Source organism: Daldinia vernicosa, assembly GCF_022497035.1.
Source record: "Daldinia vernicosa strain CBS 139.73 unplaced genomic scaffold F5Y00scaffold_17, whole genome shotgun sequence".
In the NCBI taxonomy this organism is placed as follows: Eukaryota; Fungi; Ascomycota; class Sordariomycetes; order Xylariales; family Hypoxylaceae; genus Daldinia; species Daldinia vernicosa.
Genome location: NW_025953933.1, coordinates 1 through 22,932, shown reverse-complemented (window position 1 = coordinate 22,932; position 22,932 = coordinate 1). Strand labels below are relative to the sequence as shown.

Genomic DNA, 22,932 nt, shown 5'->3' with positions numbered 1-22,932 from the left:
CCACCTAAGGTACAACTATCACCTATGAGATCAAGGTGCGATATCACCAAAGTCGCCTCAACCGTCAGTCCACACAATAAATAAAAGAACAAGCCAGCCGGTTTTATTAGCAGCTATCTATCGTACATACCTGGTTACGAACAGCTGCGTATTCGACGGGCTTGGCAATAATGAACTACAAATACCTAAAACTCCAAACCTATGCCTGTCTTCGTGAGTCGCTGTTATTCCCGTGGTATCATGCTGACGCTACCCGTCCAGTGATAAATGCAAACAAATAAACAAACCAGCTCAATATAGATGATGCGATGAATGCAAGTCTATGAGACTGTAACAGGGGGCAAGAAAGAGGAGGGAGGCAGCCCACGTAAAGATGAGACCAACAATACTAAAAGTAACGATAGAAAGCCGATATTATAAAACATTCGGCATCAGCCTCAACCAAACCTTTCAAGCTGTTTTGTTACAGTCATCATCTTCTCAATCAACTCGGGAATCCGAAACGGCTTCACCAATACGTCATCACATCCGGCGGCCTTAGCCTCTAAAATCTGTTCCATGCGCGCGTTGGCACTGACTGCGATGATAGGTATCCGTGGCCCCTTAAGATGACCCGTCTTCTCTAGCTCTCTGATTTTGCGCGTGCAGGTGAGACCGTCCTGTATGGGCATCTCAATGTCCATCAAGATAAGGCTAAGTGGAAATTGCCCATCCGCACGGTTCGTGTGCTCAAGTTTCTCCAGAGCCTCTACTCCGTGATTGGCTACTTCGACCGAACATCCGCTATTCTGAAGATCACGACGGGTGATCTGCTGGTTGATAAGGTTATCTTCGACTAGAAGGACACCTTCGATTTGTGGCGTGAGTAGCCTCTTGCCTGGCTTTGTCATGGTAAACGGGCCCCTGTTTGATGCTTTGCCAGCGCCGCTGCTTGTTGTCTTCAGGATGTGGCCGACGGCCTCCGCAGCTGCCCGAGCCTCTCTGAATGCCTCTTCACTCGGCACCTGAGCTTCAATATAGAATGCAAAAGTCGAACCTTGACCAGGACTAGATGCTACTCCAATAGCGCCATTCTGCATTTCCGTGAGCCTGCGGCTGATAAACAGTCCGAGCCCCGAACCTCCATATTTCACATGGGTTTTCGAATTGGCCTGGACGAAGCGTTGGAATAGGGAAGACTTCTCTTCTTCAGTGAGTCCTTGCCCAGTATCCTTAACTTCGAACATAAGATAGATCCTGTTCTCCTCGGGTATTGGCGAAGATGGCCTATCACCTTGCCATATAGTTTCCAATGCGCGTGGGATAAATTGGACCGAAGAGGCATGATCCTCTGGACGGGTCTTGGAAGCACTCATCGTAATCGAAACATTTCTCGTCGGTCCATTCTTGGTGAATTTTAAGGCGTTTGTCAGGAGATTAATAAGAACTTGTTTCAGTCGAGAAGGATCTAAATCCAGAAACTCGATATTGAGCTTGTTATAAGATTGATCAACTACCATGGTCAAATCGATATCGACTCTACGAGCTTCCACCTCGAACATCTTGAAGGCCTCTTGTGCAATGTGGATAGGATTAACCGTAATCGGAGTAATGGATAGAAGATTCGAGTCCAGCTTGGACATTGTCAAGATGTCATCGACAATTCGTTTTTGATGCTGCGCACAGGCGATTATTGTCTCTGCGTTGTCTATACTGTCTTTCACTAACTGGGATCCTTCCTTCCAGACGCGGCCCGGGGTATCAGCTGTGGGGGAGTTCAACACGCCGTTTCGATCAGGCTTCGCAGACATTGAATCGATCAATTCTTGGGCCTTGGTGAGGCACCCGATAACCGCATCGGCACATTGAACAATGGCACTTAGAGGATTACGCATCTCGTGCGAAGTCATGTCGATAAAGTTCTCTTGTTGACGCTTTGATTCGATCGCCTCGTCCTTCCGTTGCCGCTCCTTTTCGAATTGCCATTTTTGTAACGAGACATCACTCAGGCAGCCCGTAAAAGTCTGAATCTGCCCCTCCGAGTTACTCACTGGCATAAAGGTAGCAAGGACCCAACGTGGTGCGGTAATCTGTTCTCCAGTAGTATCTGTTTCAGTCCACAATGTCTTTAACCGAAGTTCGGCAGTCTGCGATTTGCACTCTTTAACGAGGGTGGCAAGCGTCTTCTCTAGGACCGGCATGTCCTCATCCACGACACAAAATTCGAATGGCTTAACTGACACTTGGGAGAGGTCCACTCTCTCCAGGCCGCACATTTCGTAGAACACATTGTTGGCTCCGATCAAACGGCCGTCGAGAGCCATGTCGTACATCCCCACCGTAGCGAGCTGTGCCATCCTATAGCAGGTGAAGTTAGTTCTCTGGCCATTCGTAGGCTTCGGGTTTATTTTGCGGCTTTGTTTTGCGCATTTTCGAGACTCTCTAAGACTTAAGGAATATGGATTGTTACGTGGAAGGCAGGGGTGATGTAGATGTTGAAATATTAGTACTTACCGTTTGAGATTCTCTGCCTGTTGGGCCTTGCGGATTGCTTCTTCGGCGGCCTTTCTATGTAAAGTCACATCTGTCAAACATGCTAAAACCTGATTGATGTTACCACTAGGGCCCCGTTCAGCTTTCAAGGAAGCCAAAACGTGCCGGACCCCGCCGTCCCCCTCATCAAGGTCCAGACCGGCCTTCTCGAAACTAGGAGAGCTTCCGATGGGATGCTGAAGGGGATAATTATCTTCTATCGGCCGTCGAACTCTCAGCTCAATAGTCACAGTAAGAGTCCGTTGAAGTTCTTCATATGCTCGCTGTACATTGGGTTTGTCTTCCTCGATGACGCAAGACAAGAAACCCTCGGGTGTAAGTGGATTTACTTGGGGAGCGCCAGTGATGCGATGCCAGGCATCATTAGCAAATGTGATATTGCCACGATGATTGCCGAAGCACATTCCAACTGGGATGAATTCGGCGATTTGCTGGAACTTTTGGACAGACTCCGTAGCTTCTTTCGTCTGCATTGCGAGCATCGCCTGGTCATACGCGGCTTGCTCGGCGATATTGCGACCCCTTCGTGCTTCCTCCTCTAGAAGCACGGTAGACGCTAGGGTCGTGGTCAGCTTCTGACCCAGCAAGGAAATATATTGCTGGTAGTCATTGTCGTACGGACGACGAGGATTGAGCCCGAGCAAGAGCAAGCCTAGCACATGCTCATCTTTTGTTGGTCGTATAGGGCAAATGATAGCCTCATGGCAAGGGTCTTTGAAACCACGCCATTGTAGACCCTCGAGCAGCGACTCTGGCAATGTCCCATTCTTGATCTGCAACAGTATTGGGGTCTGCGATTCGAGAGCCTCTCTAAAGGATGAAGACAACCCTAGATCGCTTCCATCTAGCCGTAACTTCGGGGGAGCTATAGGATGATCCTTTGGAATACCCAGACAGCCTTCCAGTCGGCCAGCTTTTCCTGCAGACGACGACTCTGGGTCTTCCTCAACCGAGTAGAGGATAGCAAGGGGAATATCGTAGGTAGGCTGGCACGCCTCGAGTTCTTGGATGAGTTTAGCCCAGTAGGACTTGACGTCACGGGCAGTGACCAGAGTGTCGCCTAAATCAATCAGCATTTGCATACGTCTCTCCCAAAGTCTCATAGAAGTTGTGTCTTGGATAGGCTGGATAAAACCAAGACACTTGTTCTTCTCGGTGATAGGTATCATAGACCACTTGAGATACTTCTCTTCAGAACTCCCATCGGCTTTCTCTACAAAGAAACGCCACTCATCCTCATTGCCTGTACGCTGTTTTGAGGCCATCGAAGACATTGCCAGCTTGATCTTTTCGCAGAAATCAGGCCAAGCGTCTTCTACCGACTTCCCCAATAAAGCAGGATGCTTGGAGCCACACAACTGGCTGAATGCTTCGTTGTATAGAGTCGTCAAGTGGTCACCCCAGTATATAACAATAGGTCTCGAGTCAGCAAGAACCTGGTTGAAAGTTTGCTGAAGGAGAGGAGGCCAGAGGGACAGCGGACCGAGAGGTGTGGCCGCCCAGTCCAAAGTATTGATTACATGAACGAAGGACTCCTGATCTAGCATGAAATCCGGAGGCGTCCAACCATAATCTCCATCTTCTGAAGCTACGGATAGGGCGCTATCGTGTAGGATACTATTGCTATTTCCCCGGCTATGTGAGGCCCTCCTGCCATGGATGTCTTCTTCCGATGTCAAACCATGATTTCCACCAATAACAGCCCATTTATTACCGACAATCGACCGCGTCCAGATTATACTCTCGAAAAGGGACGTGTGGCCTAGGCTCGGACTACAGGGGATAGGAGCGGTCGCCCAGTCCCAAAAAGATCCATGACGCGACTGAGATAACTCGACGAGCCGCGCGTGTAGAGAGGGTTTTTGGCGTAAGGCGGGGTTCGCATAGATTGGCTGCGGCGACTGTGCCGGAGCAATCGCGACGATGAAGGTCGGTCTAGGATCAGAATCGAGAAGTTCAAGAATGCCGACGTCGGATATTCCCATTGGTGGGTACATCATCAGCACAACTAGTGGCGTGGCGACGTCGTTCGATGTTTGCGGCGACTGTATGCCACATGGTTGAGTGTGTAATGTACTGGTGGAAATGGTCGAGGACAAAAGTTCCGAAATGGACGCGAGCGGGAAAAGGTCTAGGTTATCCAACATGTAAGAATAATTAATAATATCCATTATATATTTATATAATTTATTAAGCGAATAAATTTAAAATATAATATATATAGTATTATTTATTCATTAAAACGTTTAATTATTTATAATAATATTATAAAAGTATATTATATATTAATAATTAATTATAAAAAAATTTAAATTTTATTTCTTCTTCTTTCTTTTATCAAGTTGATTCATTTAACAACCCACTCATTTACGACTTTAATAAATGCTCACTTTTTCCCGCTGCGAATCGTCCCAAGGCTAAGATAGGGTCGTTAGCTAAGATGTTAAACACGGAAATGTCTGACTTCATCTCGTTAGAAAACCAGAACCGCAGCTCCACGGCAACCAATGAGTCAACTCCGTAAGAGTGGGCTGGCCTCATGATATCGATGTCTTCTTCGGGAACGGACAGGGCGCGCGCTAACTTCTTCCCTAATGCGGCCGCAACGATAGCGCCGGCCTCGTCCAGGCTTCCGGCCGCGCGTAGCAGGACGCCGTAATCTGTCTTTTCTTCTTGAGTCCTCACCTGAGTGCCGGCTCCCGCTCCGTGTGCGTTTGTTTGTCTCAAGGCGCGGAATAGGGGCTGCTTTAGGTACGGCATTGAATCCATGGCCTGTTGGTCCACCTTGGTCGCCGGTCCCGCTCCCGTGATGATTTGGGTAGACCAGGAAGACAATAACGTGGTGGTGTTCGGAAGCTGGCCGCATTCTAGGTCTGGGTAGTTGCACGCCCAATCGATGACCGCGAGCAGGTCCTTCTCAGCGAGAACCTGAATCTTACTTTCGTTCCAACGTTTAGCGATGTCACTGTGCTCGGCCACGTAGCCAACGTCCTGGACGACGCCAACGTCGACTGAGACGCACCTCTCGCCCAAGGACCAGCGGTGCCGCGCGAAGGCATCCTGGAAGGTTGAGGCCGCATTATACTGCGACTGGCCGGCCGAGCCAATCATTCCACCAGTGGAGGAGAGGATGACGAAGAAGTCCATCTTCTTAGGAAGAATGCGGTGTAAGTTCCACGTCCCACTAAGCTTAGGGCCAAGAACAGCTTGCCATTCATCCAGCGTCATATTTTGGAGCACCCGATCCTAGAAGCAGGAGAATTAGGTCAGTTGAGTTATGCATAAAGTATTAAATTATTAAGAGTGGCATACCTTCAAGACCATGGAGGCCTGAATACATCCTTTGATAGGAGGCATTGTCTTGGTGGCATAATCAATTACACCCTTCAGAGACTCGGCATCGCTCACGTCGCACCGAGGCGTGGTGACACTCACGCCGCGCGCCACAAGTTCCTTGATCAACTTCGTCGCGGCCTCAGATGTTGGGCCCGAGCGTGAAAGCAAGATGAGGTGTTTTGCGCCGCCGCGGCTCAACCACGCGGCGAGACTCCTACCGATACCACCCAAGCCGCCGGCGATTACGTAGCTAGCATTTGGATCGAAAGTGGACGCTGGCTTGGGACTTGGCACCATGGGGATCTCAGCCTCAGCCTCCCAGTCGACAACGGCCTTGCCCATGTGCCTCCCCGTCTGCAGATACCGGATCGCGGACTCGAATTGGCCCCTCGTGAAGACGCTCACGGGTCGTGGGGGTCGGAAGGTGCCTGCGGCGAGCATATCGACCAGCTCGAGCACAAGCTCACGCATATGGGCTGGGTTGTAATGTTCGACTGACTTGGTGTTAACTGCGTGGTATGACACGTTCCTGACAAATGGCTGCATGGGGAGATTCTGGAATGTGTGGATGTCTCGCTTTCCAATCTCTACAAAGCGTCCTAGTGGCGCGAGGATGCGCAGGGACTCGGCGAGCGCCTCTCCCGACAGCGAATTCAGGACCACATCGACGCCACGGCCCTTGGTAACCTGCATGATCTGCCGACCGAAGGAGAGGTTACGGCTGTAAAAGATGCGGTCGTTAGGGATGTTGTATTGCTCCTGCATCAGCCTGCGCTTCTCAGCCGAGCTGACTGTGACGAAGACGTCGGCGCCTATGTGCTGCGCCAGCTGGACTGCTGCCTGTCCGACACCGCCGGCTGCCGCGTGGACTAGGATGGACTCGCCCTTGCGCAAGTGGGCGACGTGGTTGAGGCTGTGGATTGTGGTGAGATAAACGGCCGGAAACACGTCGGTGAAGGGGAGAGAGTCTGGAATTCGAGCTGCGATGAAAGCTTTGCATCGGACGTACGTCCTGAAGCCGTCTGCTCCGAGGAAACAGACACGGTCTCCGAGGGCGAGCGTGTTAACCGCTGATCCGACCCGTCTTACTACGCCACAGTACTCGCAGCCGAAATGAGTACCGGCTAATTGTCCTAGTATGACCATGACGTCGATAAAGTTAACACCTGTCGCCTTAATCTCGACCTCCACCTCGTCATCCAGGAGAGCTTTTTCGGCCGATTCGTCGCGGACGAAACGGAAGCCGTCAAGCTGACCAACGCTGTACTGTAGCTCCAGTGCCTCGGTCGGTTCCTTGCCAACCGCCTTGGTTTCGATCGCGGGCCGGCCCGTCTGCGAGTGCGTAAAGGCATTAATCTCGTCCGCCTCGACTACACGCGGGATTAAGACAACTCCGTCGGATTGCTGATATTCGGATTCCCAATCTTCGCTATCGGCTACCCCTATGCTCTGCTCGAACACTCTCGCAAATATCTCAGCGGCTGTCTTCGGATCATCCACATCGACACTGGCGAACCAAAGACCCGGGTATTCTTGCGTGATAGCACGACCGAAGCCGGAAGACATAGCCTTCTCCGGCTGTAACGCTTTGGCACCGCCACCGCTCGTAAACCAATAGACCCGTTTCGAAGAATCAACTATGGACTTGATGATGGCCAATTTTTCCTCCGTCATTGAGCTAAAAAATGGGTCTTCGAGTTCCAGCAAAGCCACCAAGACGTCAATCTCATCTTTTTTAGAAAGCAAAGAGTTGGGGCCAACGATATCACAACTCGATACATGTTTTAATTCTTTCATATAGGAAGCCATGTCCAAAGCTACATCTTGTTGGAGCTCAGTGTCCGCTGAGATTATTATGGACCGGAGAGTGGGCGCTTGCGTAGTGACACCACTCTCGGGGGCCAGTTTCGAGACCATGAGACTAAGGGTATGATGATCCTCTTCAGCGTGATCAGGAACACAGAGCTCGATACCAGTAAACCCACTCTCTTTTAAACAGGTCTCCCACTCTGGTCGGGAGTAAAGGGGGCCCTGCTGGCGGTCGTACTCTGTGCCTCTCCACCAGCCAGGCAATGTTCCCCAAACACTATCAGAGACGGTACCCCATTTGTTTGTCGGTTCAACCATAACCAGGTAGCCGCCCGGCTTGAGGAGGGAATTTGTATTCTTTAGGGTCTCTCTAATATCAGCAGTAGCATGGAGCACTGCAGCGGCAATCATCATGTCGTATTTCCTACTTTCAAATCCTTGCCCGGAAGGATCTTGTTCAATGTCCAACGTCTTGAATACCATACGATCGGCATGATGTGCGAGGCGACTTGCGGCCTTCTCAAAAAAACTTGGAGATATGTCGGTAAAAGTGTAGCTGTTGTACTTTGGAGTGGCCTGGTGGTCTCCCTGCGGCAAAAGGGAGGCCAGGATCGGATCCGTAGCCGTCCCAGTGCCAGCACCAATCTCGAGGATATCCATGTTAGGGTTCTTGTGCGCAACGAGATCCACAAAGGCTGCTGCCCGCTTGCCTGTGACGACAAAAACGTCGTCGGAGTAGATGTCATTAGCCAAGCCCTGGTTGAAGAGTAAATCTAATGGATCAACCTCGTTTCGGATGATTTGGGGCAGCTGGGAGCAGAAAGCTTGTAAGCCCCTCTCGACCCGGCCTTTCATGATGAACTCGGCGATGAAGTGCTCTTTATTCTCTAGAGCCAATTTTTCTTTCCAAGGTGAATGAAGGAGAGGGTTATTATCACCTAGCCCTTCCAAATGGTAACGCATCCAACTCTGGTACCTCTGAAGGTGATGCTTTGGGCTTTTAAAATCCTCCTGGTCCAGCTCGCGAAGTGCCTCAGTCATGTAGTACAGGCAAACGATTTTTTGTATAGGATCCCATTCAAGACGCGTACCCACCTCCTCGATGCAGTATTTTTCCGCCTCCAACTGGCCAAGTAACTCCACGTCTGGTTTCCATTCCAATCTATAAAAGAGATTACGCCTCTCCGATGGTTTGTAGGTCTGCGTTGACAGTGTGGTGACTCGATAACCCTCCATCGTGATAACTGGCTCCATCGTCTCTACGTTGATAGCAGTGATAGAGGCATCGAGGTCACGGACTGCGTAACGAGTTATCTTCGCACCCACTCGAATCTTGGCATCGGGATTCCTTTCTAGAAGTCCATTAGATATCCAGACCTCTTGGAACTGCGTCGGTGCATGTAGTGGTGCTGGCTCGCTCCCGCCTCTGTGCATCATGACCGACATGGTCTGTAACACCCCATCGAGAGTAGTGGGATGGATCACATGGGGCTCAACTATTGGTTTTATCGGAAACTTCGACATCCACTCATCTAATATTATGGTCGCGATAGAGTATCTCCCGGCTGGGTCGTATGAGATGTCCGAGAGGGTTTGGAATGTAGGGCCAAATTCGAAGCCAATCTGCCTGCCCATTTGGTACACGCGCTCTTCGCTTGTTTTTTCCGGGCAGTTCTCCATGATTTCCTGCAATCTAGACTGGATAAAGCTTCTAAAATTCTGTGCATCTTCTTCGGTGTCGTATATACCGCTTGATTTCTCGGCGTATTCCGTGGTAATGAGGCCTGAACAGATATCCTTCCATTCGTTATCGATACACGAGGATAGACAAAATTCCCTACACTCGATCGTGGTGATTCCTGTCGTCCGGCTGTTCTTTTGGTTCTGCATGTAGAGCTGGACTTCAACACCGTCAGCCCCGAACGGCACCACGAGTGCGCTATGGATCGTGACGTCCCGGAAGCGGTATCCTCTAACGACTAAGTCGGGTCTAGCGATAAACCTTGCAGCTTCAATAACCATAGCTAACATGCCCGCGCCAGGATATAGCAATGTACCGTTGAGCTACATATTTATGAGTGTAAAATACTAGGAAATGCCCGTCCGTGATGTACTTACTTGGTGGTCTTTCAACCAAGGAAGATCCGTATTCCGGATCGTATGTCTCCATCTGGGCTTTAGGGGATTCCAGTCGGTAACGGGAAGGCCCAGCAGCTCGTGTCTAATCTTGCTACGTTGCCGGTAATTCTTGACAAGCCTGCTCTCCAACCAATATCTCTGAGAATGGTTGAACGGATATTTTGGTAAGTCGGGAAGCATCCGAGGTGGCTCACTTATGGGTTTATGGGTATTGACCCCTTGGATGTTGATAGGATATCCCGCCGTAAAAAGTCTTCCTGCCAGATTCATAAGTGTCTCTATAGAATCTACGCCACGCCGAAGAGTGGCATCGTATTGCATACCCTCCGTGGTTGGCACCGTATCCTTAACAGATCTTTGCATGGCAGGATGCGGTCCGACTTCGATATAATAGTTGACTTGATTCCCAAGGGGAGTATCGGGAGAATTTGAGTGAAGCTGGGCCACTGCCTCGGCGAATCTGACCCGCGAAACCAAGTTCCTCACCCAATACTCTGGTTGGGAGAGTTGGGAGAGCTGATCCAAAGAGATTGTATTACCCGTTACAGACGACACAAAGAGTGGAATACGCTTCACCTGTTCCCGCGGTAAGGGCTGCGGTCTATGTATCGACCGGAGACGTTCGAGGTATTCATCCGCTACTACCTCCATATGAGTAGAGTGGTAGGCAGCTGATATTGCCAGCTTTTTAGAAAAGATGCCGTCGCTATCAAGCCGTTCCTTGAGAAAGTCGATGGCTGTCTCCGATCCAGTCAATGTGAGATTGGAGGGGCTGTTCTCGCATCCGATAGCCACATCACCTAACTGCGCATTCTGCGCGAGTTCTTTAAAGTATGGGCGGAGTTCTGATTCAGAAAGCTGTACAGACATCATAGCACCGCGATCTTTCGAACCCACAGGTGCCGCAGCAAGCTTGCCCACCAGTACGCCGCGGAAGTATGCAATGGTCCAGGCAGTCTCTCTATCAAAAGCGCCAGCACAGAAGGCGGCAGCGATTTCACCGGAAGAGTGGCCAACAACGCCTTGAGGATACACGCCCCAAGATGCAAGAAGTTCTACTAGCGCAACCTGCAGGGCGGTGCAAACCGGCTGAGCTAGGATAGGGTCATTCAATCTTGACGATTCATTGACTTTCTTCAGCTCCTCCACGAGCGACCAATCGCTCCCCAGGGACTTGAAATGCTTTTCTGCTTGGACGAGGCAGTCTTTGGTAGCAGGATGAGAGAGTAGCTCCAAGCCCATTGTAGCCCATTGAGCCCCTTGACCTGTGAAGATGAAGTTTAGCCTTGGAGGGACGGATGACCGCGAAGGCTTTGGTATACGATCTAGTTTTTCCACCAAATCATCGTAAGAATTCGCAACAATATAGGACTTCCAGGGCAGCCAACTTCTCCTATCGGAAAGTGTAAAGGCAAGGTTCTGGAGAAAACCAGCAACGTCGCTTACAGGGCGTCTCTGGGACAAATAGTCTCGGTACGCGGGCCCAAGTCTTTCGATTCCCGCAGCGTCCAAGGTGGACCATACGAAAAGATACAAGTTGCTCGTTGTGTTTCCATTGGTAGCGTTACTGAGAGTTCCGCTGTGCAATTCGTTGCTGGTCACGTTTCTGGATATCAAGATGCCATCTACATCATCGCTATTAGGCAGGCCTTTCCCGAGATCCACATTTGTTGGTGGCGCCTCCACGGTACAATGGTTACCCTGGAGGTTTCGCTCGCGCATATAGTTATATGCGTCGTCAATAACAACGTGGGCGTTAGAGCCTCCGTATCCGAACGAATTAACCGAGGCCCGACGGAGGCCACTACAAGGCCACGGGACAAGCTCAGTGGGAAATCGCAGATGCCATTCATCCGCCTTCAGTCTGCGATTCAGAGTCTTGAAGCCAGAAATAGGAGGAATGATGCCCCTTTCAAGGCAAAGAATTACCTTAATGACGCCGGCAAGCCCTGCGACTGCCTCGAGATGTCCGATGTTGGATTTTACGGCGCCTACGTACATAGGATGCTCGCTGCTTCGATACTCCTGGAAGACCCTCTTGATGGCTTCGGCTTCGATCGGGTCGCCCATGGCAGTGCCAGTCCCGTGAGCTTCAAAAAGACGGGTACTACGGAGGTCAAGGCCACCAATTTGATAGGCTTCACGGATTTGTTCCTCCTGAGCAGCCAGGCTTGGCTGTGTAATACCAGGTGTTCGGCCGTCCTGATTTGTGATGGTGGAGCGGATCACAGCACGAATGGTATCGCCGTTGGCCAACGCGTCCCTTAGCGGTTTTATGACTAGAACGCCAACACCTTCACCTTTTGCATACCCGTTCCCCTCATCGTCGAAGCTAAGGCAACGACTATCAGACGACATAAATCCGAGAGAGGACAACGATATGGCACTTGTGAGAGGGTCAAGATAAAGCTGCGTGCCAGCCACGATACCCTTTGTTTCAAGATTAGCTCGACTGGTAATGTCAGGTAACGATTAACCTAAACTTACTATTTTTGATTCACCTACACGAAGGCTTTGGCAAGCAAGATGGAGTGCCACCATGCTACTAGAGCATGCTGTCTCGATAGTCATGCTCGGACCCCTCAAATCATAGAACCAGCTAATCCTGTTCGCCAGAATAGCATCCGCATTACCTGTCGCCTTATAAATAGCGCGGACCTCCTCGTCTGTTTCGAAAAGGCTGTTATAATCAACACCAACGCAGCCCACATAGACAGCACTCTTCGACCCAGCCACATTTTGGATTGGTATACCAGCTAAGCGAAGCATACGAATTTAGCAAATAAAAAATACTCCAGGAAGGTATCACCAATGTAGGTAGGTTAGGTCAACTTACCATTTTCAAGAGCGTGGTATGACGCCTCGAGCAAGATTCTCTGCTGCGGGTCCATACTTTCCACTTCAGAGGGGTTCATAGAAAAGAAGGGTGCATCGAAAGCAGCGATATCCTCCTTCAAGAAGTGACCTCCCCGGGCATTGATCTATTCAAGTGTGAGCGCCGATATACCTCTCCTAGGTTGAAAATCGAGGTACGTACAGTATCAGGGCGCGTAGGGTCCGGATGGTAGAAGCCATTGATGTTGAACCGATCCGGAGGCACCTCAGTCATGACATTCCTCCCGTTACAGAGGATCTCCCAGAGACCCTCCGGGGATGTAGCATCCTCCGGAAAGCACATAGAGAAGCCTACGACGGCGATGGGCTCCAGCCGGTCCATTTGAGTGGCCGGCGAGGCGTTATCCCTAACATGATCCATTACAAGAGCTCGTGCAAATCAAGCGTTAAGTGGGACGATAAGAGAGAGGGTTTTGTGAGTTAACTATGATCTTGCCGTGACCCGTACAACTTATTACGATTTATAGCATTCTATCAGAGCGCCTACTGCGTTCCCAGTTATAAATTACTATGCATGAATAGGTAGTCCTACAATGTACTGGCCCAATCCGTCTATTCAGAGAGCAACGCGTCGTGATTTACACATGTGATGTATATACTCGTTAGAGCCATACCAATTATATTCGTATCCTAACCCTATCTCACTCTAACTACCTCCTACGTCAGTTCTCGACGGATGGCCCTGGCCAGGCTGGTTAGCCTGTACATTGCATACCCATGGGGTATCCGTAAAAGGAATAGGGGCGTCTGCTAGTACCTAGATAATACTATACCCGTCTGGCCTGTGAGTGACCCCGCGAATAGGGCTCTCCCGCTTCCGAGAAGATAGTGCCAATAATCTGACATCTTCATGCAGTCAGCAAGCCATCGTATTCCCATAACCCTTGACTCTATAGGTGTGACAAAGACTATGTATGATATGTAGGTTGGGGGTGGTTGATCAAACCTTGGCGAACCACACCCGCCTCTCGACCCAACTGGTATGGTGGTCAGCACCACTGTACTTTTATATCGACGTGGAAATCAAGCTTGCAGGCTTAGTGATCTGATATTCCTTGCCGAGACACCATGGTGTCTGTCACACCAAACATAACTGCCGTCGCTTAAAAATTTGCTACTTCCTGCAGGCTCGAGGAACCTCAGCCTCGTTCCCTTTCAAAGAGGGTAACCTAAGTACCTATACTATTGTAACCTTTATCTATCACTATCCGTCCTTACAAATGAGCATCTTGGTTTGACAAGTTAATCTCTTGCCAGAGTGTAATACTGAATACACCACATATTCATAATCTTCGACATGAAAGAACTTAGCCACAGTGGTACCACCAACCTCCGGGCCGCGGTGTCCATGTTGGCTCTCTCCGTCGTCTCAGTCACAGTTCGACTAGCCCTTCGAAGATGGGCTAGGATACCGCTATCATGGTCTGACTGGCTAATCCTAGTCGGCCTAGCAATGATAGGCGTAAACACTGGTTTAATCGTTCAATGTAAGACCTTCATATCCCACAACATTAAAGGAGTGCTCGTCAGTTATGTCGAAGGAACCTGATAGCCGATGCATATACAGATATTGTTGCTGGCCCAGGGCCGGGGACATACGACATGAACGATATCGCACTCAACTACACAAACGGAGGGGCGGATTGGGCGGCAGCAATGATGAAAGTAAGTAATTTCGCACCTATTATCCTTGCGTCTGGCCGCCTTCTTCCATTCTTCCCTCGCTGGTTGGCTAACTGGCGCTCTCGAGGAGCTATATGTTGGAGATTTGTTCTTCGGTTTAGCCATCACCTCGGTCAAGCTCTCTATCTTAGCATTCTACCGCGATATCTTCGCCATCTCCAAGCCCTTCCAGCGTTGGAACTCGGCTGCTTGCGTGCTATGCATCGTCTGGTTCATCGTATTTGCCTTCTGCAATATATTTCAGTGTAATCCCCCTAGCGCCCTATGGGAGCATTTTGGCTCGACGGAATATTGCATTGCCAGCGGACCTCTCTGGCTAGGATACGAGTTAACCAATTTTTTCCTGGATGTGCTGGTACTGGTTTTACCAATTGTGATGGTGCACCGTCTCCGGTTACGTACGGCGCAAAAGTGGTCTGTCGCGAGTATCTTCCTCCTGGGTAGTTTGTAAGTAACGCGTTGTCTGATGTTCTCCATCTAGCTGGTCTTTCGCTCACATTTTCTTCCCTCTCTAACAACAGGGTGTGTGTTGCTAGTATAGTTAGGATGGTCTATATCTGGCATCCCCAAGCTCCCGAAACTGTTTCGATCTCCCAAGTACAGGCTCTCTCATCAATTCAGCTGGGAATCGCAGTCCTATGCGCCTGTCTACCAACATATGGCCCCTTGCTCAATTTATCACGTAAAGGATTGATACAAATAAAGCGAGCCATAGGATTCAGCGTATCCGATACTTCCAGCCATAGTGGTATAATAAATGGCCGCAACGCTAAAGACTTGACCGACCGCTCAGAATACTACCGCATGTGTGAAGGTGAGAGCGACGCTCACGTCGTCTCAGCTTCCGCCGATGGTATCGTCGAAGCACACGCGCTAGGTGATATCCCGTCACGCTCGATTATGGTCTCTAGGAGTGTACGAGTCACATAATCGACAATTTAATTCATTTTTACATATATACATTGATACTTAACATGGTATCAACTACGAGGAGAGTCTCTTATTTTCGCATATATATTTAAATTATCCTGTATTTATTCGTGTCTATAATAGGTTATAATATTAAGAATTCTTTATAGAATTTAATTATCATGAAAAGAATATTTCTAGCGTTTAAACAAATATTGTACTCACAATAGAAGTATTCGCATTTGAAAATCATAACCATAATAGTAGCACACTTATTTACTCCAAATTTCAAGCCGTACCTACCTACCATAGGTTAAGCGGTAAGAACGGGTAGTCTTGATTCCTTGTGCAATGACAACAGGGCCCAGTAAATATTAACCTATCAGCCTCCCTTGAGAGTCTCTTGGTTGATGAAGAATTTTCACTCCCACTGGAGGAGGGTAGGAGAGAAGGAGTGAGTTGCAATCCTTCAAGCCTCCCACTACACATCATTAAGTATCAGTCACTCTTGAATCCGTAGCACATTGCAGATTTCAAGCACTGTAACCTGCTATCTTGGGACAAAGGCAGTCATTGTGAGACGTTAGTTACGGCAACGAGGTGGAAAACCCCTGATTCTTAATTCGCAAAAAGGGCATATTATTGTTTCGAGACAACTGCCAACTGCATATATAACCCTGATCACTGTAACCTCTCCGCCTCTCTGATGAATGGTGGGGTAGGACAAACGAAGACTTGTAGTTTGATTGGTTGTCGGTAGTGACTATGTTACTTCTAAGCAGCCAAGGTGAATGGATTTCATAGACATATTACGTATGAATAAACGTAAAGAATGTAGGACTTTACGAATTCATCTATTTTACCTGCCCATCATACCTTGTGCGACCGAAGATCGCTTGACTTGTACAATATTTCCCTATCTCTTCATTTATGGTATCTATCTTCCGACATTGCATGAGGACCAACGGATCTACATATGTCGGTCTGTCGTGTATGTAAAGCTAATGTGGTAATGTAAGGCATGGTGCTATCAACTGGTAAGCTGTACCATTATGAGGAGTACAGTTATGATGAACGAGCATCTATTGCAATATCTGGCTAGGCCTGATCCTTCCGATACCAACGTATTACTGGGTGTGTACCTAGATATGTAAATCGCGTAACTTACATGCGTAAAAACACCAGAGGCTACCCCAAAGTCTGCCGCATAGTTTACTCGTACGAAAATAGCTATGTGCCGTACTCTATTTGCTCTTGCAGGGGCTGTTTAGAAGTACAGGATGCGGCAAACACGAACTTGGGAAAAAATATTATAAGATTCTCTTCCTAAATTGGACCTCAGGTCCGCAGCGGAGTGAAACATATGCATCCTCGACATGTAACTGCGTCTTATCAGTAGCACCCCACCCGAGACCTGGCCGCCCGCCTCCTAGAGTAGACCCAGGCGCACGCCTGACGTCTAAGCGGTGTAGCGTGCGGGCGATAATGAGGGTCATCTCCATCATAGCTATGTGCCTTCCGATACAACCGCCCGGTCCGGAGAGGAAGGGGTGAAAGCCGGATTTGTACCGGACCAGGTCCTCCTTGGTCGTCCCGCCAGGGGATACGTCTACGATCCAACGCTCCGGCCGAAACTCCTCTACGTCATCCCCGTACACTGCCTGGTCGCGTGAGCTCGCCCATGGGACTGTGCCTACAATGGTGCCCGCAGGGTAGTACTCTCCGAGGATTCTTAGCCCGCCGGTGAGCACTTCACGCGGATGTTCACTCGCAACGGCGGGCGTGAGCCGCATTCCTTCATCGATGCAGGCCCGGAGGTAAGCACAGCCCTGGAGTACCGGGCCATGCACAATGTCCTCGGCTAACTGGAATGTAGTGCGGATCTCGTTCGTAAGCTTTTGGCACCGTTGCGGGTCACCGGTCAGGTAAAAGAAAATGCTCGAGAGGCTGATACTGACTGTATCGGACCCAGCCGTGATCAGCAAGCTGCATTCTGCTCGGAGCTCGTCCTCTTCGTAAACCCGCTGGCCTGTATTAGGATCCCGGGCCTCATAAAGGAAATAAAACATATCATGGCGCCGCTCAGGTTGCTGACGTTGTAAGGTAATTCGGTCAGTCACGCTTTGATAAACAAAGTTGTTGTACTCGTGAACAGCTGGCGGGCTAACAAGTTCAAACACTTTGTTTAAACCTCGCGGCTTGAGCCAAAGCAATATATGTAAAAAGGGAGAGCGACATATCTTAAGGAAGTGTTAGCAAACTATCAGTAAAGAAAATGAAACAAATAAAATGAATATACCGGGTAGTAAAAGCGCAAATTCTCTGTAATGCTATGTGGGATGACCTTGAAACGATTAATCCCAGGCTCCTTAATATTAAACGACTTGCCAAAACTAAGGTCTCCCATAATATCAAAAATCAAGCAGTCTATCATTTTAGAAAAGTCTTGAGGAGTAGACCAGTTTGTACAATCTTGAATCTCTTGCGTGATAAGTTGGGTCCAGCGATCGATATGCTTAATTACAAACTCGGAAGCAGAGCGTACTGACTGGTCAGTAAAACCTAAGGCAAGTAACTTGCGTTTTCTGGCGTGTTTAGCCACGTCGATCTCAGTTAACGTTGTATTTTCGCTTTCAACCCTTTTAAAAGCGGTAAAGAAGGGAGCCCGTCGAACGTTAGACTTCATACTATATATATCAACGTACGCATTAGGGTCATGGAATAGTACCGCGTTAGGCTCGGGCCTGATCCGGTACCCGTAGACCTGGAACTGCCGCCATAGCCATAGGTGGCGATCTCCGCGCATTGCGTGGTACCATGAGGGAATGCCGCTGGCGCGGGCCCAGAACGGCCCCGGGACGTTTGCAAGCGGGTGGAAAAATAAGTTGTAAATAGCGTTTCCGAGTAACTGGACGATTGAGAAACTGCTTATTAGTCTGCAGGCTATTTGCGTTTAGATCAAACGATAGTGTTCATACGGACCAGAAACTGGATAACAGCTACCGAAAATACAAGCCAGCTAGCTAGATCGCCACCCTGGTAATATAGACTTGACATGTCGGTTCAACTGATCTGTAGCGTTGCCTGCATAAAAATGGCTAGTTACCTATGTCGAAAAGGAGGTGTCACCAAAGGCACACCAGGCAAATACTATCCATGTATATTTATATCCCCCGTGGTTATCTCTGGGGCCAATTGATTATGTTACTTCCTGGCTGACTGGTTCGGATCATGTTAGCCTAGGAAGCTGACCAAATATACACACTTCTATATACACACCCATGTATACACACCTACGTACCTGTATCTACATAATCTTCCCCCTCTTGAAGCCTTGCATCAGTTTCAGAGCTATTTACAACACGATCGAAACATGTCCTGGACACACGAAGGCGCATATTGGCGTCGGCCTCTCGATTGCCATGATAGATTATTCCAATCCATTGCCAAGGCTGGAGCCCCCTTAGGCCGCGAGCACTGGATCATGGTCCATTGGCTCCAGATCGGCTTTCCCTCCGCCATGGAACCCCTGGTACAAGAACAGCGTCTCCGCGCCGCCTGGAGCGCCCTACGCTGCCGACATCCGGATGTAGCCCTGACACTACACGAGAACGAAAAACGCTATGAGCCCCTGGTCGACAACCAGGATCTACAGCGGTGGACCACCGCTACCTTCCGCGTGGAGACGGGCGTCCATTCTGTCGACGAGCTGTTTTCTCGGCACCTCAAGGTCGCCCCGTCTGCACATGCTACCTGCCATTGGGTCCCTACTAGTAGCGAAGTGGCCATCGTGTCCCCACACTGGCGCTGGGACGGACGGGGGGTTACGATGGTGCTGCATAGCTTCATGGACCTGCTAGCGTGCAGTTCCTCCACGCTGCCGCTTATTCCCGCGGTCGTAGGGGCCGAAGCGATAAATCTGGTGCCCACTCTAGACACTGTCATTGGCGTACCCGAGGTCCCTAAGGAGGAGTGGGTGCGGAAGGCTGACGACCTACTCGCCCCTTTCCTAGACGGATCGCCTGCCATCGGCTTGCCCATCACACCGGCACTCCCGGGGAACACAGTCCGGACGGAGACGGTTTTCCCGAAGGCTGTCACGGCAGCGGTACGGGAGGCGTGTCGGGCGCGGGGGATTCAGCTCACTGCCGCACTGCAAGCCTCGATCGTCCTAGAGACAGCGCGATATCAAGAACGGGTGGATGGAACAGCAGAAGTTGGCATAGCGGCGAAATACAAAAGCTGGGGCGCCTTCGACCTACGAAAGCACTGCCCACCGCCGTTCGATGGTATAGCGCACGCAGCATCACTTCGCTTAGTAGCGCTCCCGCTCATCGCCGACCCGACAACATCCTGGGATGCCCTAGCGTCGACCTTCCAGGCCTATTATACGCAGCCGCTGGCGCCCCCGAGTAGCGATACCATATTCGTTCGGGTACCCTACGTCGAGAAAGCAACGGCAATGTTGGTAGGGTCACCGCCTAGTACGGAACCAAACTTGAGTAATCTAGGTGTCATGGAGAACTACATACAAAGAAGATACGGAGACTTCGAGGTACGAGACGCAGCGCTAGGGGTGCAAATGCTGTCACCGCAGTTATACGTGCACGCCTGGAGCTGGGACGGGGAGATGCGGGTGAGCATCTGTTATAATGAAGCCTTTTATCAGGAACAATTTGTTAGGGGGTGGTTGGAGGGACTGAAGACCAGCTTGCTGAAAAACCTCGAGATTGAGATTTCGGCTATTACAGGTTAATGATTCCAATGTTTAGTATATTATAAGATCTTTAATGTAAAAGAAATAGCTTCATTATGGAATGTGAAATCAGTTATAAAGCCATATAGCCCATCATTAATTGGTTAAAGTTCAGGGGTGATCACATAAAAATCTGCGTAGTCTATTTCGCCTCGCCATTGTCAAAGTTCAAGCGCAACTTTTATTTTAAAGACTGACAGGTTCGAAGGAGGGATATATATACACACATATGTATCCCTCTTTTTGCAGTGTATTTACTACACGGCTTCTAATCCGGGAAGACGAGGCATCGGTCTCTTCCCCTCTTCGATGTCAGTGCTATTAGCCACGCTCTCCCACTCCTCGTACGTCTTCTGTAGGTCCTCAATCTTCTTACGCATCTCAGCCAGACAGTCGCTGCCAAATGGGATGCGCAACGGGATTGTTTTCCCAGCAGCAACCCCGATGCCCTTAACGATTTGTATCACCTTAGAGATCATGTCGGCTGCGTCTCCAGCCGGATTCTCATAGTTACCGCGCGCCCGTATGCGTGCGGCCTCGTTAAGCGGTTGCCAGAACGGCACTCGCGGTGTGACGTGTTGGAGATTCGCCATAACCTCAGTACCATGGATGCCGGACTCGATGATAAGCGGCTTGATTCCAGGGGCAAGCCAGGCGAGCTCCTTTGCAAGACTCTCAACCGCGCCTAGCAAAAAGCTATTGTTAGTGGACTATGTCATTTACGGTCCGTTCTAACACTGGCCGGTGGACAACCCAGAAATAGAGGATTGGTTTACCTTCAATGGCAAACTTTGAGGCACAGTATGCCGTCGCGCCCGGTTCACCGACGAAACCTGACTGCGAGTTCATGTAGAGCAGCCAGCCTGAACCTCTCTCACGGAAGTACGGGAGCGCAGCACGTGTGAGATTAATAGGACCATGTACCATGGTATCGATGGAGCGTTGCAGTTCCTCCTGACTTTTGCATGCCGATTCAGTTAGTGTAACAACACCTTGTGACTGTTTGCTCCAATAGGAAATTACAGTGCTTCTGACAAGAGGGCGAGGGGTAGGGGGCACACGTTATCTCCTCCATCGCTCCGCACTGAATATAGCCAGCATTATTGACAAGTACATCGATCACCCCGTAAACTTCCCATGCCTGTTTGAACTTCTTCTCGATCTCAGCCTGCGGAGCTGTGACATCGAGATCTAGTATTGCTGCGCCTGTCTCAACAAGGTGTGCGAGACGGCTCTCAGCATTCCGGCCGGTCGCGACGACCTGGTCCCCCTGAGCTGTGAGCTGGCGGACAAAAAGCTCACCGAAGCCACTAGAGCCACCGGTGATAAGCCAAGTTAACTTTGCCATAGTGTAAAAGTTATGGTAGTAAAGGTTGTTGATATTTAACGATAGATTTAATAAAGATAAAGAATATTAAAAGGGAAAAAGATATAAGGAAAAAAAAAAGGGAGAAAGTAAATATATATTAAACATTATATAAAACATATTTATTTTAAATATATTTATACGTATAATTAAAAAAAAATATAATAAGTTATTTATATTATAAATAACATTAATTGTATAATATATTTATTATTACTCGTATAATAAAATAAAATACGTATTTTATTTTATTTTTTTTTATATATATTTATTTTAATAATTTTATAAATTTTTATTTAAATTATATATAAATTATATTAAAATTTAAATAAAAAAATTAATAAAAATACAGTTTAAAATACACGTGATTTAATTAAAAATTAATTAATATATTAAAAAAATAAACATTTATATATATAAAATAACTTTTTTATTAATATTTATTAATTTATTTTAATATATTTTATAAATATAATTATATTTTTATAAAATAAATAAATAAAAAATTTAACTTTATTTTATAATTTTAATTATTTAATTATTTAAATATTAAAACTTTTTTAAAATTTATTTAAATTATATTAAAAAAATTATTAAAATTAAAAAATATTAAAATTATAAAAAATAAAAATTATTAAAAAAAACTTTAAAATAATTATTATTATTAAAAAATAACATTAAATAAATAATATAACCCGTATTAAATAAATAATATATAAGATTTTTATATATTATTAAATATTTTACCTTTTATATAAATTCGTTATTATACATTTATATTATTTAATAAATTTTAATTATTTTATTTTTTAATAAATGCGCGTTTTTCCATTAATTAAATTTTATACCGCCCGTTTAATAATATTTTTATCTCGCATTTTATTTTATATAACCTTTTATTTAATTTAATTTAATTTAATTCATTTTAATTAATTAAATTTAATTATAACGTAAAACTTATACATTTTATTATAATAATTTTAATCGGTCGTATATATTAATAAAAAATTATACGATTACATGTAATTATTTTAAAATAAAAAAGTTAAAATTAAAGTTTTAATATAAATTTTTAAAATATATAAAGTTTAATGGTATATATATAATATAAGGTTAATTAATAAAAAAATATACATTTTAAATAATTTAAAAAAATTAATAAATTTAATAATGTTATTATAAAAAATATATACGTGGTTAAATGAATTATATAAAAAATATAAATAATATTTATATAATATTTACTTATTTTATTATTTATATAATTATGTAAAATATATTATTTATTTAATACGTTTTATATTATTTATTTAATATTACTTTTATTAAAATTTATATTTTTAACCGCATTTAAATTAATATTAATTTAAATTACGTATAATTAAATTTATAATTTTATTAATTTTTTTATATAAATTATAATATAAATTATATAAGATTTAAAATAATATTTATAAAATTATTAAAATAAACGTTAAAAGAAATACGGGGAATAATTTAAGGCTAT

At 47.0% G+C, this 22,932-nt stretch overlaps 5 protein-coding genes across 5 annotated transcripts; 2 read left to right on the top strand and 3 right to left on the bottom strand.

The window, feature by feature from the left end:
- Positions 1 to 437: 437 nt before the first annotated feature.
- Positions 438 to 13,072, bottom strand: F5Y00DRAFT_260970 (uncharacterized protein; the record flags this gene model as incomplete). Its single annotated transcript, XM_048011113.1, has 8 exons — positions 438 to 2,337; positions 2,494 to 4,663; positions 4,923 to 5,778; positions 5,845 to 9,741; positions 9,796 to 12,246; positions 12,304 to 12,572; positions 12,653 to 12,797; positions 12,854 to 13,072. 8 exons carry the CDS (start codon positions 13,070 to 13,072, stop codon positions 438 to 440), a joined length of 11,907 nt encoding a protein of 3,968 aa, XP_047865794.1.
- Positions 13,073 to 14,008: 936 nt separating this feature from the next.
- Positions 14,009 to 15,324, top strand: F5Y00DRAFT_260969 (uncharacterized protein; the record flags this gene model as incomplete). The annotated part of the gene is made up of 4 exons (XM_048011112.1): positions 14,009 to 14,198; positions 14,279 to 14,376; positions 14,462 to 14,841; positions 14,916 to 15,324. The coding sequence occupies 4 exons, from the start codon at positions 14,009 to 14,011 to the stop codon at positions 15,322 to 15,324; spliced, it is 1,077 nt and encodes a 358-aa protein (XP_047865793.1).
- Positions 15,325 to 16,613: 1,289 nt separating this feature from the next.
- F5Y00DRAFT_268660 (benzoate 4-monooxygenase cytochrome P450) lies at positions 16,614 to 18,402 on the bottom strand (the record flags this gene model as incomplete). Its single annotated transcript, XM_048012302.1, has 3 exons — positions 18,286 to 18,402; positions 17,603 to 18,211; positions 16,614 to 17,543 (listed from the first exon to the last, which is right to left on the bottom strand). Exons 1-3 carry the CDS (start codon positions 18,358 to 18,360, stop codon positions 16,614 to 16,616), a joined length of 1,614 nt encoding a protein of 537 aa, XP_047865792.1. The 5' UTR covers positions 18,361 to 18,402.
- Positions 18,403 to 18,604: 202 nt separating this feature from the next.
- F5Y00DRAFT_268657 (uncharacterized protein) lies at positions 18,605 to 20,059 on the top strand (the record flags this gene model as incomplete). Its single annotated transcript, XM_048012301.1, has 1 exon — positions 18,605 to 20,059. Exon 1 carries the CDS (start codon positions 18,677 to 18,679, stop codon positions 20,057 to 20,059), a length of 1,383 nt encoding a protein of 460 aa, XP_047865791.1. The 5' UTR covers positions 18,605 to 18,676.
- Positions 20,060 to 20,128: 69 nt separating this feature from the next.
- Positions 20,129 to 21,453, bottom strand: F5Y00DRAFT_233984 (NAD(P)-binding protein). Its single transcript, XM_048007375.1, has 3 exons — positions 21,121 to 21,453; positions 20,836 to 21,017; positions 20,129 to 20,744 (listed from the first exon to the last, which is right to left on the bottom strand). The coding sequence occupies exons 1-3, from the start codon at positions 21,405 to 21,407 to the stop codon at positions 20,317 to 20,319; spliced, it is 897 nt and encodes a 298-aa protein (XP_047865790.1). The 5' UTR covers positions 21,408 to 21,453; the 3' UTR covers positions 20,129 to 20,316.
- Positions 21,454 to 22,932: the final 1,479 nt, after the last annotated feature.

What these genes read in the sequence shown, in the direction of transcription:
- F5Y00DRAFT_233984 (XM_048007375.1), bottom strand. Translation starts at nt 21,407, where the DNA reads ATGGCAAAGTTAACTTGGCTTATCACCGGTGGCTCTAGTGGCTTCGGT. An exon ending in GGAGCGATGGAGGAGATAAC is followed by an intron (nt 21,018 to 21,120) that starts GTGTGCCCCCTA and finishes GGCATGCAAAAG; the next exon opens with TCAGGAGGAACTGCAACGCT. An exon ending in CTCAAAGTTTGCCATTGAAG is followed by an intron (nt 20,745 to 20,835) that starts GTAAACCAATCC and finishes GCTTTTTGCTAG; the next exon opens with GCGCGGTTGAGAGTCTTGCA.